Genomic DNA, 16,700 nt, shown 5'->3' on the forward strand with positions numbered 1-16,700 from the left:
TTTTATCCACAATGAATATTTTATTTATATCATGTGACATGAAAAAAATACATAATTGTCACAACATCTACAAAATGTTCAAAGACTGCTACAGTGCAAAGCAGCCTTGTGGACTGAAATAAACACAATATTCCAACAGTAACAATATGCTATTAGCAGAGCTCTCTGTTGATCGAACCTAACATTGCCTGTGTTGTATTGGTACAATAGATTTAGGGGCAAATGTGAGAAGGAGGACATGGCTTGTGTCTGTTCACTTGCTTTTCTTCTTCATCATCATCTGTTGGTGAAGAAGAGGAGAAGCTTGAGCTCTGAGATGACTCCTCATCACTCTCAGAATCATCATCGTCCTCCTCATCCTCCTCATCCTCCTCATCTTCTGGGTCATCTTCCTCAGTGCTCTGCTCTGCCTCTTGCTCTAATGGACAAAGGCACGACACAAACTCGTGGTGTGTTGTGGAATATGCAGCATTAAGGGTTTGTTTTTGCATAAAAAAGGGGGACTCTCACCCTCCAACAGCTTCTTCTGGATCAGTGGGAGAAACTCAGAGGCCTCAGGATTGCCTGGTTCATAAATGAGAACTAGAACGAGGAGGGAAGAGGCATCATTGGCTGACAACACCAGTGGCTGATTCATTGACTGACATGCGGTTGAGGGATGCAGGATACATACTCATCTGACACAGTTTGCTGGCCAGCTGAAAGTCCCTGTCCATCACAGCTCTGAGGAACTGAAACCATACAGTTTCACATGACTTTCTATTTCAATTTCTTTCAACTGAACACATCCAAGTTGAGTAAAAATATATATTTCACTGAAACAATGATTAAAATCATTTTTGATATCGGAAAGAAAACTACTGCAGTTTAGCCCATCGTCTTAACAGAGCATGAAGTGTGGAATCACTGATGGCATTCAGTCACTTTACCTCCATTATCAGCTCCACTGGTGCCCTAATGTCTTCATCCTCAACATCCTCTTCCTCAGTCTGTTCTTCCTCCCCATTCACCTCATGCGTGGGAAGAGGCTCAACTGCGGGGGGAGCAAGTGCCATTCCTCCTGGCAATCATTATCATCGTCATGATCATCATTATTGTCAACAAAACTCCCTCTCCAAGTTTCCCTTCTCTAAGTGTCTTTCTTTGCAATTTGAGTTTGTTCTACAACAACACACCTGTCACTGTTGTGTCTGGGGGCTGTGACTTTCTCAGCTCTTTCATTTTCAGCTCTTCATCAAGCGCTGCAGTCGACTGCCCTTGTTCTTCAACCCTGAAATCACATTTAAGATTTAAAACCATGTGTTGCAAACATTTAATTTGTCTTATCACCTACTAAGTGGATTCTAAAAACAGACCTTGGTGTTGATGAATGGATGATGGGTTCCTTTGGTGAGCACTCTACAGGAGAACCACAGACAAACACGACATTTAATTCAGTCAATATTCATTTTGACAGTTGTGTTTAATCATGCGTGAAGAGAACAAGCTGAAACTGTCCTTTGAAATCATTTTGTAAACAAAACACTGAACTTACTGTAACAGTCCGGAGACATGATGAGGACACATGACACTGAACATCTCAAGATTATAAAATAACATTATCCCAGACTCAGATACTTTGTCAGATGATCATCAATATACAGAATGAAGTTCACTTTCCAGCAGTTGCTTTGTGGTGAAGTGCTGTTGTTTACTTTTGGTGTAAGCAGCCTGTCTCTTCTAATTTTGTCACAGTTAGTGACTTTGTTTTGTGATTTACTACATTTCCAAGAATGACATATTTAACAAGAATGCACATACACATCTATCCATGTATTTGTGGATAGTAATCAACAGCAACTGCAATGAAAAAAGAGAAGTGACTTGCACTCCTTAACATGTCAACAAGGGGAAACATTGTGATCTCTGCCTGTTCAGAAACAGATTTCTCTCTGTTTATTTTTTCTAAACACTATTTGATTTAGTACTGATGAGATTAGTTTTCCCTCAATCTCAGAGAGTCCACCACCACATACCGTCTGTATTCAGCACATCCCCACGTGGAAACCCAGACCTTTGAGTTTGCTGGCAAGAAATCTTGAGAATAACAAAAAGTTCAAGTTCAGCAGTGACGCAAAATGTGTTTTTGTCGATCCAGTCTTGGCGTAATCTATCACAGATTACCAACCTGTAGAGAAGCAGGCAGTGCACGGGCAGGAGGAAGCCTGCTGGATGCAAGTAAATAAAAGAATAAAAATACTGGGCTGAGCGTGGTCTGTTATGACAGAAATGTATATTTGCTAAGGATAGACGTTTCTCACCGAGGTTTATCAGTGTCTCTCTTTTTCCCCACTTTGTCTAGGACATAATTAGAATATGAGCTTGCCGGAAGCACAAGGTGAAAACTTTGGTGAAATCTAATCTGGATGAGATGTTTTATACATTGCTGTCATGTCTCAACTGCTTCTTACCGCTGGGCTTGTGTGCATCAGCATGAGCAGAGGTGACTTCTACTGCCAACTACGTCCAGGTAGAGAGATCAAAATGATTTTAATATTCATTCAATGTTTATTGGGACACGTACAGTAGCAACAAACATTGAAAATGTGTGACCTACGGCATCATAACCAACAACTGCAAAAGAGGCAACACTGAATATTAACATGTAATTAATCCATAAAAACAGCATATAATGTTGATAGAAAAGTAGAGTTTTGTAATTAAACAGAACCGACTTTATTCCTTATTGTTTAGCCTACCTGTTTCTGTAAACCAGTGGAGGATTTCCCCAAACACTCTAACCTGGACATCAAAGTAAAGTTGGAAGTTAAATCAGGTCAGGCCTTGTTATTGTTATAGCTTGTGAATTAACCTAATTAGCATGGGTTAACATTTCAATACGTTTTTAAGGTTTATGTCTGGCAGTATAGTGACCTTGTTCAGTATTCCTTTTGATACTAAGGATAAAACCGTATTTTCCATAACTGTTTATGTATTTAAAGTTAGCGTTAAGTATTTATTTATTTAATAAGACGTGTTGTGCTGAAATAGCGTCATTAACCACCAGGGCAGCTAGTAACGTAGCTCAAATTAGTAAGAAGCTAACGTTGCATAATGAAGTGTAGGCACTGAGGCAAATTATGTTTTGTGAATTAACGTTAACCTTAACGCGACAACCACTGTAAGCAAGCTACTCCCTACTCACCTGCTCATGGAGGAAGATAAAGCGACCACAAATCCTGAAACGTCCCTGTAAAGCTGAATCCGGGTTTCTCGTTTTGTAGTTAAGTTAGCTGGCCAGCTAAGTTACTGTCACTTCGTTACCATAACAACGGAGCAACACCGAGTCAACGCTGCCTTCAAGTGTTGCCGGAATTTACGCAATTATAAAAAAAATTGCATGGCAGAGACAGATTAATTTTGTTCCATGACTTTTGGACTGTGGTTGAAGACCATGTCAGCTGATAAAAGCGGTGATGTTGTACTGTACGCAGTTGTTTTTCATTTTAAATAGGTTATGATGTGTTTCTGTTCATTGCATGGATTGTTCCATTTATATTTGTTATATTATATATTTATATAGCTCAGAAATAAGATATTTTAAAGGCTTCTTTAATAGGCCCCTCTATTAAAAGCCTAGCTGTTTCTGACCCTCCATGTCAGCCATAATTCATCCATTAAGTAGCTGTAACTACTACTACATTAGCTGCACATACATTGAAAGAACTGCCCTCAGTATTGAATCTGTGTCGATTTGCGTGTGTGTGAGGATAGAGGTATTGTGTGAGTTGTTAATAGGTTCAGGCCTCCTCAGGACTTGGCTGCATTGTTTCACGGTTGTCTTATAATCTCAGGACGATATAAACTGTCAGACTGACAGGCTGACGGCTCAGACTTTCCATAGAGACTAAATTAGCACATGACTGACAGGCTTGTTCATTTTCTGCTAGCACTGTTTAGAGAAAGGTGAGGTTAGTTTGGACCTACGCTCTCTCACACACATCAATTAGGCAGAGCAGTGAAGTTGCTCGGACTGAGCTCTCCCTAGGGACCCCTCTCATGCACGCCGACATGCCACTGAACCATATGTGTTTTTGGTTAGTGTGTACATGTGCATGCCTTTGTGTTGACAGTGTGTTGTTTTAATGAGGGTAAAAAGTGGAGAGGAGGCAATCAATCTTATCTAGAGTGAAGTTTGCCTTGTCACTGTAGGAGCAGAAGAAAACCAACAATGAAATAGACAAGAACAAGGACAACACCAACTTGTCTGTTTCTCACTGAATGTCATGGAATTCCTAATCTTTTAAATTAAACACATGCCAGTGACTGTTGAGTCTGAAACAATCTCATCATATCTCTGTTGTCTGTCTCCTCAGGTTGTCCCTCTATGGATAATTATTACTATGAAACCAAACTAATTAAAGCAGCTATGACTTTTGTCTCTTGTTCCTTCACAGTTTGTGGTAATAGAGACTTTCCATTTGCACTAGACATCTACTGTATTTTGGATAATTCACCTATGACTGTTACAAAATGTCTCAAAATATATTATCAGCATAACACTTGACCTTGTATAAAATATATCATATTTCTTGTGTAATTTTCTTGTGTAAACAGAAATATATTATCTTAAGAACAGGGATGCAAACATACATCCCGAAAGAGGCCATCCTACAGTTATGTGAAATATCTATGAGTGGCAGCAAGCCTGCTGCAATCTCGGCCATCACGTAATACTTCTTGAGAGGGATGTAGCATGCATCCCATGTGACGTCATGTTACCTAAATCAGAGCAGTGAAACCCAGCCAACCACTTTAAAATGCAGCATTTCTATTTAAAAACAAACAAGTTACTAATGTTCATCTTCTTAGGTATTAGCACTTAAAGCCTTTTGAGCTGAGATGATAGCTTCACTAGAGGTAATGACGGGGGAAGGCGCTTTTCACCTCTTTCTGGCCGTTGAAGAGAAGCCAAATGGGTTGCAGAGTAGGCTACATACTGAAGGATCTGCACATCTTAAATGAAACTGAATACCTTCAACAAATGCTTTGATGGAAGAAGGCTTTTTTAGGATTTAAAACTGTGTACAATAAAAGCACTTGTAGGGATGTTAACAGGCATGGCAGGAACAGAGAAGGCTGCATGAAGGAAGTGAAATAGGACCAAGTGAAGCCATACATTTTTATTTTTACTCTTTGCAAGTAAGTCACATGAAATGAGATGCAGAGTTCATGTAAAACTGAAGACTGCCTTCTAATCTAGGATAGTTTGGTCAAAGGCTGGGTAATGCAGGCTTTGAGGCACAGTGTGGGGGCAAAGGAACCTGAATTCCTGGAATTTAAATCAGGACATGGAGTCAGGTAGGTGTGCTGCGCAGAAAGTGAAATTGTACTCCACCTCAAGATATCTGAGGGCAACTGACAACTCCACGAAATTGTTGCAGCACAAAAATATGCCGTATTGCACAGCAATGATCAAAATCTTTGATCAGATCTATATCTTTCATCAAGACCAGCAATATCCAGTTGCTGAGAGGTCGAGCAATCTACATATGAATGATCTGCCTTGGGGAATAATTCTCATGGCAAAGTTAAGATGGCCTAATAGAGACAGCAACCAAAGGTTAGCAGAAATATACACTTTATTTCACCATTTGATCTCAAAAAGGTGCCACTGCGACGGATGGAGCTGCATGACCTTGAAGGGGTCTGTTACATCAGCTTTACCTAGCCATGTGCCTTTCCTGGCAAGCTTGATGAACTGAATTGCATTATAAACAGTTGCATAGCATAGGGATAACGGCGCAAGAGGTGTGAGGCTATTAATACTTGAAGCACTATCATCATGAGGGGCTAACAAGAGTTGAGTTGCTATGCGGGCAGGATTTATGTGGAATATGAATAAGGAAGAATTATCATGAGGCCCAACCATGTACCCCTTCTCAACCTCGTTAGCCAGTAACTTGTCCACTGTTTCTGGTTCTGTCAGAGCAGATTTAAGGTTATTACAAAGATGGGATTCTTTTGGAAGAAAACTTAAGCAGGCAAGAAAATCTTGTACAAAACCTGTAATTATATAATTAACAAAGCAAAAAACGATTTGGATGATCCTTCAAAGCATTGGCAAGCTCAGAGAAGTTGTCTCGCTGAGTAGATGACGTTGTGTAGAAGGGTTATTCACACAAGGACACACAGACCTTTGTTTCTCAGTTTTTTGAAAGAAGTGGAGAGACTGTCCAGGCCGAGATTGCTTCTGAGTCACAGTTTAATGAAACAAAAAAATGGGGGGGGGGTCTCCAGAGTGCACACTGTCCTACCAGGAGCTTTTTTGTTCAATGCTTGCAAAAGAACCTACATTTTGAGCCAGATATTTTTTCCATTTAGCACACAGACTGAGGCTGGGTTATTCTAACCCTGTAATTACTCATTACAAACTCACACTCTGCAGCAAGACATTGTTTAAAGCCGCAGAAATTAATTTTATATTCTAGTGGAGATCCCAGTTTCTAAAGACACACATTATGGTAGGCTGTATTTTGAGTAAATGTGTAAAACAAGATTGAGAGATGTCTAGAATATTTTCATTTTGACTGAACGCTGTAAACATATGGAGCCTTGGATTTGAATGTTTCCTTTTTTCAAGACATTAGATTTACTCATTTGACAGACGCCTTTATCCAAAACGACTTATATTTGAGTATCAACTTACGAGCATCAGTAAATTAAGAGATCTACGGGTAACAATTGATACTAGTAAGAGCAGCAATAATACCAGTAAGAGCTATAGACTCTAATGGCATCAATAGGATAGATACCTAGGGGAAGCAATGAGAGTTAGTGCAATCATGACAAGTGAGTTGGAAGGCGAGTTTTTAAGAAAAGCATAGGAAGTGCATGTAAGAGGTTAGGGGTTAGAGGTGTTATGAGAGAAATTGTTCTCAGAAGAGATGAGATTTCTTGAAGATAGAGAGGGACATCCCTGCTCTGATGACATGTGGCAGCTTGTTTTAACCATTGTGGTGTCACAAATGAGAACAGTAGTCATTCTGTATGCAAGCATTAGATTTGATTAGACTTGGATTTGATTCGGGAGGCCATGTGTAGGCATTGGAGCTCACTGAGTACTGGAGTGACATGAGTCTTTTGGGGGTGATCGAAAACCTACCATGCCGTTCTGGACTATTTGTAGGGGATTCATTTCACAAGCTGGAAGACCTGCTGGGAGGGTATTGCAAAAGTTGAGGCGAGAGATAACTATGGCCTGTTCCAGAGTTAGATATAGTGCCTAGTTTGTAGTAATGATAGTTAGACTGCTTGGATGGGATGACCAAGAGTTCAGTCTCAGAGAAATTTAGTTGAAATTTAGTTGAAGAAGAGAAAATTCCTGAAGCCAGAGAATTATATATCACTGGAGTGATAGCACTACGGTCAGAGATATGACATCGAGGAGATTGGTAGGAATCAGGTCCAGCGGGAATGTGGTAGGACGGCTGCAAGCCAGGAGTTTCGATGCCTCGCTCCCTGTGAGAGGAGTAAATGAGGAGAGTGAAGTGTACTTTGACCAGGGAAGACAGAGGAGGCGATGTAGTACGACTGCTACATGTTAGGCTTGCTCACAGAGCAGGAGCTGGCCGGGGAGAATGCAAAGCCAATGACCAGAGAAGACCAACTGTTTTTGAGTGGTTTAGAGAATTGGCTAGTCAAAGCCGCCACTTTGTCTGTCAAGAAGGAGGCAAAGATATCGGTAGGCAGGTTTGTGGCACGTGGAGGTCGGCAAAGGTCTTTGGTTTGGAAATAATTGCATTTTTAGATGTTATTAAAGCCCCTGGTTTTCAATCAATTAGTACTGTATGTCTCTGTAACATTACATATTCATGATAAATAAGCAACAATTAGTATTAAAGTTTTGGTGGGGGGGGGGTTACCAGTATTCATTATTTCTTGCTAAACTGATTGGTGCATGGAAATAAACCCTGCCCACTTCCAGCCAGTGAAAAGAGCACAGAGAAAACAAAAAATAAAGAAATGTCTCATATGAAATAACCAAAACCATTGTAACTTTGGCAGAAAAGCTTGTCTACATTTAGGACCCCATTGCTCACGGTGAGGAGCTATTCAAGAAAATAGGTTTTCAGGACCTTTTAGAGCCTGTTAAGATTGATGAATTAACTTCCTTCATCTGAACCATGTTTCCCATCCAACCAGTTGTATCAGATCTGATTTTACAGCAATTTAGCAAATGAGTCTCTTGAAGTCAAATGACAAACACCAAGGTGGAACATGAGCTGCTAAAGCTGCTCTGACACTGTCACCTTGTTTTTTAATGGAGACCCCCTCTAACTCCTCCTGCACAAGAACACACACACACACACACACACACACACAGCACCAGCTGCCCAACAGGCACACACAAGCACACCTACCATATAAGCTTGATGGGAAAATATATTCCACACAGACAACATGATTACAGAATCATTTCACACTTCAGTGATCCTCGGCACAATCTACTTGTGTGTGTGTGTGTGTGTGTGAAAGCTTCAGCAGGAACATCTGCTAGTGTGCACGCGGGTTGTATGTACTGTACGCGCCTTGAGAGACTCTGAAAAGGGACAAGGAGACAATGCAATCCTTCAGGACATCACAATGTGGAATATGAAGAGTGTTTCTGTGATGAAACGGCACTGCACATACTGTTCCCACTGTAGCATCATTAACAGGGATCAACATTAACAATATCATGCTGTCATCTGTGGTGCATGTATGAGGGGGGGCAGTCCCTATTTGCCATAAGTTTATATGGATATCTGGCACACTAATGCTCGTGTTACTGTGTCCTCGGGCACACGTGTTCATGAAGCATCTGTGCAGGTCTGTCAATGTGATGTGGCGTATGACGAACCATCCTCATGCCTCACAGCCTCTGGCAGGCTGAAGGCTAATAATAAATGCAAATTACAATCAGAGGAGCAGATCGGAGCTAGAGAGGATAATTGCTCCATTATGGCTGTGTGTGTTAGTGTGTAGATGGATGTGTGCATCTTGTAATCCGGGGTGGGGGTGGGGTGGGGGTGCCAGGTGCTGACGTCACACAAACAGACTACATAACAGGGCATCTGAGGTGTTACAAGTATTGATTTATTTGTTGGACAAAGTTTGCTCTTCCAGTACGAGGGCCAAGTAAGGCTAATTAAAGTGTGTGATGTAACTGCAATTCACACATGTATAATATCTAAATGACAAACCTGTGTGAATATTGTGTGAATTCAGTGTTATTTACAAAGAAAGCTTTTGTCTTTCTCATTGACATTCCATAATTTCCCAGTTCTTTTAATTTAATTTATATGGATATCCAGTAGCTTCATTAAAACAGAGGCTAGTAATATTCTTCTTGGGGTCCACACACAACACACACTAAAATACAATACTCTACAAGTAAGGCCTAATATAACTCTCATGGGTCTTTGTTTTCTGTTTCCTGTTTTATTTTGAAAGTTTTTTCTCTGTTGTGTCTTGTCCCACTTAATTTCCTGTCTGTGTCTTCCCATTAATTACCTAATGTGTCTCACCTGTGTTTAATCACCCTGCCTGCTTGTGTGTGTGTGTGTGTCTGTGTTAGAATTTGTTTTCTTCATTCTTCGTGGTCTGTGTCTTGTGCACCTACCTATGTTTTCACATGTTATGAGTTTTGGATTTATGTTTCACTCTGGATTTTTCCCTTTTTCTTTTGTTTGATGGATTTCTGATTTGAACTGCTTTATTGGATTATTGCTTTGGTTTGACACTGCCACATTGACACCTTTCGTAAGTTTATACTTTTTGTGTTTTTCCTTTAATAAATTGTATCCTCATGTTTCTGCGGTCCTAAAATTATTTCCCTGCCCTGGCACTCAGCACCATTACTGACAATAAAATTGTTAACTACATTTTATGTGACTGAAGGACATCTATAAATGAACCCAACTCCCTGTTACATAAATAATTAACAAAAACCAGCTCGACTTTTAGATGCAAAGATTTATATCACTTTGGTGTCTGTATGGGAAATAGTGACCCAAGAGCAGGATAGCTTAATGTATCATAAAGGCTCTATGCAGGGGGAAACAGCCTAGCTCTGTACAATAACAAAATCCAGCTACCACAACCTCTAACATTATCTAATTTTTTATTTTTATTTTACATGAACCAATGTGTAAAAACAAAACTTTGTGTGTTAATAAATGAGGCTTCTATGTGAGCTAGCTGAGGTGGATTTTGTTACTTATGAATAGAGCCAGGCCAGCTCTTATTCCCTGTTTTCATTCTTTGTGCTAAGCTAAGCTAACTGGCTGCTGGCAGTAGCTTAATACTTAATGATAATACCTAATTTTGTTTTGTTTCTATATAAAATTAAATGATGAGAAGGGAGAGTGTGCCAGGAGATGAGATACATGCAAAAGCAAAAATTTCTATGAGTGCATTTGTTCCTGGTTTTGGTAATATGAATTTACTAGGGGTATGACGAGACAGGATATTGGGTTCACGAGAATGAGACAAGATGAGATTTTAACACTATTTTTAAGAAATCTTTCATGACAAATTATATGAAACTGTTGAGCATTAAACACTTAATTTCCTGAATTCTGATGAGTTTGTTTGCCCCAATTTCTGCCTTTTCTGCATCAATTTATGGTGGAATGTTTTTATTTATGTAATGAGAAACACCTGGAAGGTGACAATTCACAATAGAAAATAATATAATGCAGGAAGGCCCTCAAGGATCCTGTATTGCTTTCAGATATGTTTTCTGCTGTAGATCAACTTTTCTCATGTAATATCACACCTGCTGAGTCAACACACATGCAGGCATGATTTAGTCGGGTAATTTGTGTCCATAATATCACTTACATTTGTCATGTGTTTGCTCTCAAATAGTTTCCAAACTGAAACTGCTCCTACTGCAGAATATCATATTCATGTTTATCATTTAATTTCCTCCATTTGATGCCCAGAAGATCGTCCTCAGCTCTCTGTCTTCTTTCCTTCATTCATTCACAGCGTTGGTATGCACGCACACGCACACACACACACACACACACACACAGTAGAAACACATGCTGGAGGGACACATCCGTTTATTGTATCAGTTCTATTAAATCACTCACTTGTTTCTGTCCTCGTAACACAAGCCAAGGGGTTTTACTGCTAATATTTATGTCATTACACATGCTTTGCTTTTTAATGAAATCTATTTAAGCGGATGGCTCCAGCCTCTGGGTGTGTGTGTGTGTCATCATCATAATCATCATCATCTTTGACTTTGTAAGCACTCACTCTTTCCATTTCTCTGCCACATGGCTCACTGATGGAGCTGGCCCATCTGTCTCTCTTTTAGCCCATTCATCATTCCCTCACTCATCAACTGTGTATTTCTTCATTTTCTTTCCTCACTCCATCTCTGTCTCTCCCTCACTCATCACCCATTTCAGGTTTTTTCTTCCATTCCACCTCTTCCGTTCCATCCATCTGCCTCCCACTTTTAAAGTATCCTTTTCCTCGCTTCATTTTCTGCCTCTGTCATTTCTGCCGGCCGTCCATCCATAGAGGGAGATCTTTCCCTGAAAGAGCCTACACAGGCTCACCTTATGAGGGTTGCCTGATTACCAGAATTTTTTTTTATGTCAAAAAAGTTCAGTCTTGCACTCAGAAAGTGGAACTGATCAGTTAATCTGTAATGCTGATTGTGCAAGAAGAGGCAGTCTGACATCCAGACCAAGATGCTCTGAGCTGGGAAATTCAACAGTAGTGCCTATGCTTTAAAAATGATCATAATAAAATTATATTAACCGTAAAAAAGACACACAGACACATATTCACACCATTTGAATGAGTGCGAGAGCCCCTTAAAAGTGGCAACATTTGGTTTAAGGGTATAAAGGTGTAGTGAAAAGATGATGCTCCATTAATCAGATCTAACAGAGATCCACAAGGATTTATACCTTAGGGGGATTTCTCAGAAAGAAGACTGAGAACTTGTGAAATTAAAAGTCCTTTCTTTCTCACACCTCTATACCAAAGCACCTCTATGTGTGTCTCACACACACACACACACACACACACACACACACACACACTGTTAAAAGCCTTTAAATCTTTTTGTACAGATAAGGATGTTTTATTTTTTTACTTTGATTTGATTCAATTGATGCTTATTTAATAAAAAATAACTTTAAGCTGCCTGAATAGTTGGGTTTTTTTGTTGGCTGATTAGTGGAATAAGCTGACACACAACACTGACATATTATCACCTTTATAAAGTTGTTATGGCAATTGTGTTAGCAACAGTTTCATATTTACATATTCAGCAGGTATGGAGCAACATTAGCATTCATTTGGAATCTGTTCTGGCCACTGAGGATCCAACATTCACTTGGCTTTGGTATCAGCCTAATTTACTCAGGAGCCTGTAGCTTGTAAGTGCTCCACTTTGTTTACCGGCTAGTTGCTAACTTGTGGGTTACCTGTACAGCGCCATGTGGCCATGTACAGGTAGCCCACAGTGTGTTTATCACAGCGTTTTTAATGAAAAAAAGCTGCCTGCTGTTGCTGGAAACACAGCTGATGGAAATCCAAAACAATGATCCAATAGAGGCTAAAACGGCTCTATGGAGCTTCTGATTCAGCTAGTTTTTCATCATGGGTGCATCACATGGTTATTTCATCAGTCGTTTCCATCAATTATGGATTATTGCAGCTTTAAAGGGAAAAACATTCATACCACCAATGCTTGAACGTGTTAACATTTGTCTTCAGAATGCCGTCACTCACCAGTTTCTGTAGTCTGACAGGTGAGGTGACTTGAGGAAGAACACCTTCTCCATCCTTTCTCTCCTCCTCCTCCTCCTCCATGTCTTTCACTCTAACTCTCTCCGTCCATAACGCAGTTGAGCGATGAGGTCATTTGAGTGACAGCCGCGGTGGCCATTCAAAACTGCTTGAAGGAGACAGAGAGGCCTGAGCAGTGGCAACAGCTCAGCTGCACCTACCCTGGCGCGTCATGCAGTGGGGTGGAGATTATAAAGATTTATTCCTCTGGCGCTCCAGTGGCTCTGGCATGATTATGATACCATAACACAAGGGGCCATAAAGAAAATGCTGTCAGCTAAATGAAGAGCAGAGCACTGAAATGTGCTCCCCATTATGTGATCAATCACACCTGTCAAGCTAGTAGCCGTCCATCAAGAAAGCTGTCACTGTCATCTGTTGCCCCTTTCTCCCTTGTCGCCGGCGTTCTTTCTCATTCGTATGCGTTCTGGTCATCTGTAAGTGTGTGAGTGTGTTTCTAGGTCATTTTGCCTCTTTTCCCAGGTGGCCACAAGTCTCCCACCTACAATACCTCATGTGAGCGCTGATAAGAGGTGAGGAATTACCAAACATGTTGGCCACATGCTGGCTGAGATCACACACACAGGGCCCCCCTCTAATATTTCATAGCGAGGAAGAAAGGGAAGCATACATCATTCTGACAGAGCCAGAATGGAGAGAGACATCCCTCTGTTATCTCCACACACACACGCACTGTCAGAGATTTATAGTACAAGGCTTTAATGGTGGCCCTACACACCTCTCTCCCTCTCTCTCTCTGTATACCTCTCTCCTCGCTCGCACAGACACAAACACACATCCATCCATCATTCAGTCTCTTCTTCCTCTGTTTTCCTCCTCTTCTCCATGGTTCCACTATCAGCTGTCCATCTCACATCTTCCTTTACTTTTCATTTCTCTCTTCCATCTCTCTTCCATTTTCCCTTTTCTTCCTCCCTTCTCCTCCTCCTCCTCCTCTCTCCGAAGGCAGCCCCCGGTTTCTCTCTTCCTTCACTCAGTTAATTGAAAGTACAGTAAAAATAAAGATGTCAAAGTCTGTTTCGGTTCAAAGAGAAAAATAAGGTTCCCATTATCCAGGGGGTGAAGAGGAGTCTAGATGCTGGCAGGTGAAGAAGAGGGAAAAATACTCACACTGGAATACTAATGTGTTTTTATAAATAGCTTACTGTTTCCAATAAACACCATGCTGACAGACATACATGTCTCTCTAACAGAGAGTGGTTAAACCTTAAACACAGACCATTTACCCATGTGATTTATAGAGCAACGCTTGCAGCCACTAGGCAATGCTGATCTCCTGTTTATCTCCTGTTAAAATGCTTGTTGTGTTGCTCATATCATGCACACATGTAATGTCTCTGGTTTGCAGGTCTCCCACAAGTTTAAATCTGAGATGCAATGTATGCAGGCACTTTACATTAAGGTACTACAATCAATGAAATCGATTCATAGAGGTAAAACACAAGAAAGGCAGAATAGGTAAGGTAGTTTAAAGGTCCATCTGCTATGATGATAGTTTACAGGAAAGCTGGCAAACCAAGTATGATGACAAAATTAGAGTAATAACTGTCTTGCTTGAACTGAAAACTTGATCTGGTCCACTCAAAGTGGTTGAAATACGAGAAATCTCCACGTCTTGTTAGTGTCTCTTTGCATTGTATTGTGTTTCTGTAAATAGTCAATAGTAACTAAGTTATTGCATATAAGATATTGCATATCAGATTTTTATTTGACCTGTTGATCAAATGACAATGTGTCATGAATCCACAGAGAATTATCACACAACTTTGCAGTTAACTTTCACTCTGATAAGCATTTTAGTGTTTTAGCAGCAGGCAACTTTTTTCAGCCAAAAAGCTCTGATTTGATTAGTTCTCTGCTCAAGTTTATGTTGGATGGAGCTATGCAGAGAATTGTGCCACCATCAGTTTACCTATATGATGACATAATAATAATAATAATAACAATAATCTTTGTTTAAACCGCACCATTCAAAACAAAGTTACAAAGTGCTCTACACATGAAAATCAAGTTCAAACATTTAAACAATTCTTTATGATTAAATAAAATTAGGCATATAAAAGTAGAGATGAATGAATGGAATGAATGTTATGCCCTAATAGGCTAAGAAAACAATGAGTGAAATAAAGAAATCAAAGAAATAAGACATGCTACAAATGGAAACTTGAAAGGTTTATACTGTCTCATCTTGACATACTCACACAGTCTTGAGAAGAGGCCTAATTAGCCAATGAGTGAAAACACCTGTGAACAATTGGTGTCTAGGGCCTTTAAAGGTGGAGAAATGCAACACCAACACAAATACCATCATATGAAGCAAACAACGACACAGAAAGTCATGTAACTACCATTAGTTAATTAGTTATTTTCAGTGCACACACAGAAAGGACAGCTAGCAGACAATAAGGAGATATTCGATATTTGCTTACCCTCCCTTTAAGTCAAACTTTGGGTGTGACACTTCACTTGTAAAGGAGATCCTTCGTCCACCATACCCATGATTTTTACACTGAAAAATATTGTGACAAATAAATTCCTGTAAATTCTTGAAAATGAATGACAATATCCCTAAATGCCAAATACAACTATTTATTAAATGTGTGTTTTAAGTGTGTGTGTGTGTGTATCGGTACATGTACATTATGATAATGATTAAGTCCATCGCCCAGTGCTGCATGCTGCTAAAATGACTGGAAGGGAACAATCATTTCCTCTTGACCTTCTTTCACAGGGTTTATGTAACAGGGAAGGAGGAGTGTGTGTGTATTGAAAATCAATGTGATCCCCAACATCTCCACATGGGAACAGTATCATCTGAACCCCACTGCTCTCTCTGTTTCTCTTCATACCTGTACACCCTTCATCAGTGATGGAGATGAGAGGTTATTGCAAGGTCACCGGAGACATCATCTCTCTCGCTCTCTCGCTCTCTCCCTTTCTCTCTTTTCTCTCGCTGTCTCCTTTCATTCGTCCACAAAAAAAGTCATAAAACATCAGTATAGATAGCTGCCCTCTGGGAGGACAACATCTTGATGCACTCTGCGTTTTAGAGGCTAATAACTGGTAATAATGATCCAGGTTGTGTGTGTCTCTTTGTCTGCTGTGTGTGTGTGTGTGTGTGTGTGTGTGTGTGTGTGTGTGTGTGTGTGTGTGTGTATGTGTGGGTGTGTGTGCATGAGTGTGTGAGTGCTGTCATATCTGATGTCAATTGACTGCAAAAATCATAATCAATCATCCATTTCTGCTTTTCATTTTTACCTGAACATTAGTTTTTTGTATGCAGGAGAGGTTCGCACTCTCCTACAATCAAACATACACATATTGGCACACATACACACACACAGGCGCACTCACGGCAAAACACTCTTTACACTCTCACGTACGCACACACTCTCGCCCTTCAATACAACCCTATAATTTGCCAGATGCAGCGAATCGCTGGTTACTATGGCAACTACAGCGAGGAGAGTTTTTCGTTTTTCTAAATTTTGGCAATAGGGCTGAACACAGACACACACACACACACACACACACACACACACACACACACACACACACACACACACACACACAAATACACACAGGCATCATGGGATCATTAGCTGAGGCGCTGAATGGAGGAATGAATCAAACCATCTCTGCATCTGCTGCCAATGGGTGTTGACTTTTGATTTTGATGTCAGTGGTGATTGGTCATGTGAAATCATCCCATTATGAAGTGGTGAAGGGTGATCATTTTCATGTGCAGGTGGACTGTTGTGATTTTGCTGAAAGGAAACACACACACAAACACACACACTTATACCATGGAGGGTATCACGATACACATATGGATG

At 40.3% G+C, this 16,700-nt stretch overlaps 1 protein-coding gene across 7 annotated transcripts; it reads right to left on the reverse strand.

Moving 5' to 3' along the window:
• On the reverse strand, positions 1-3,319 carry erich2 (glutamate-rich 2). Of its 7 annotated transcripts, none has more exons than XM_046050851.1 (12): positions 3,185-3,319; positions 2,739-2,781; positions 2,451-2,499; positions 2,301-2,337; positions 2,168-2,204; positions 2,016-2,064; positions 1,356-1,398; positions 1,176-1,270; positions 930-1,060; positions 674-731; positions 511-582; positions 1-418 (listed from the first exon to the last, which is right to left on the reverse strand). In XM_046050851.1, exons 1-12 carry the CDS (start codon positions 3,190-3,192, stop codon positions 213-215), a joined length of 828 nt encoding a protein of 275 aa, XP_045906807.1. In that variant the 5' UTR covers positions 3,193-3,319; the 3' UTR covers positions 1-212. The 7 variants fall into 7 exon arrangements, with proteins under 7 accessions (XP_045906807.1, XP_045906804.1, XP_045906806.1 ...); XM_046050848.1 differs by having other exon boundaries at positions 2,016-2,076; XM_046050850.1 differs by having other exon boundaries at positions 2,168-2,207.
• Positions 3,320-16,700: the final 13,381 nt, after the last annotated feature.

Source organism: Micropterus dolomieu, linkage group LG06, assembly GCF_021292245.1.
Source record: "Micropterus dolomieu isolate WLL.071019.BEF.003 ecotype Adirondacks linkage group LG06, ASM2129224v1, whole genome shotgun sequence".
In the NCBI taxonomy this organism is placed as follows: domain Eukaryota; kingdom Metazoa; phylum Chordata; class Actinopteri; order Centrarchiformes; family Centrarchidae; genus Micropterus; species Micropterus dolomieu.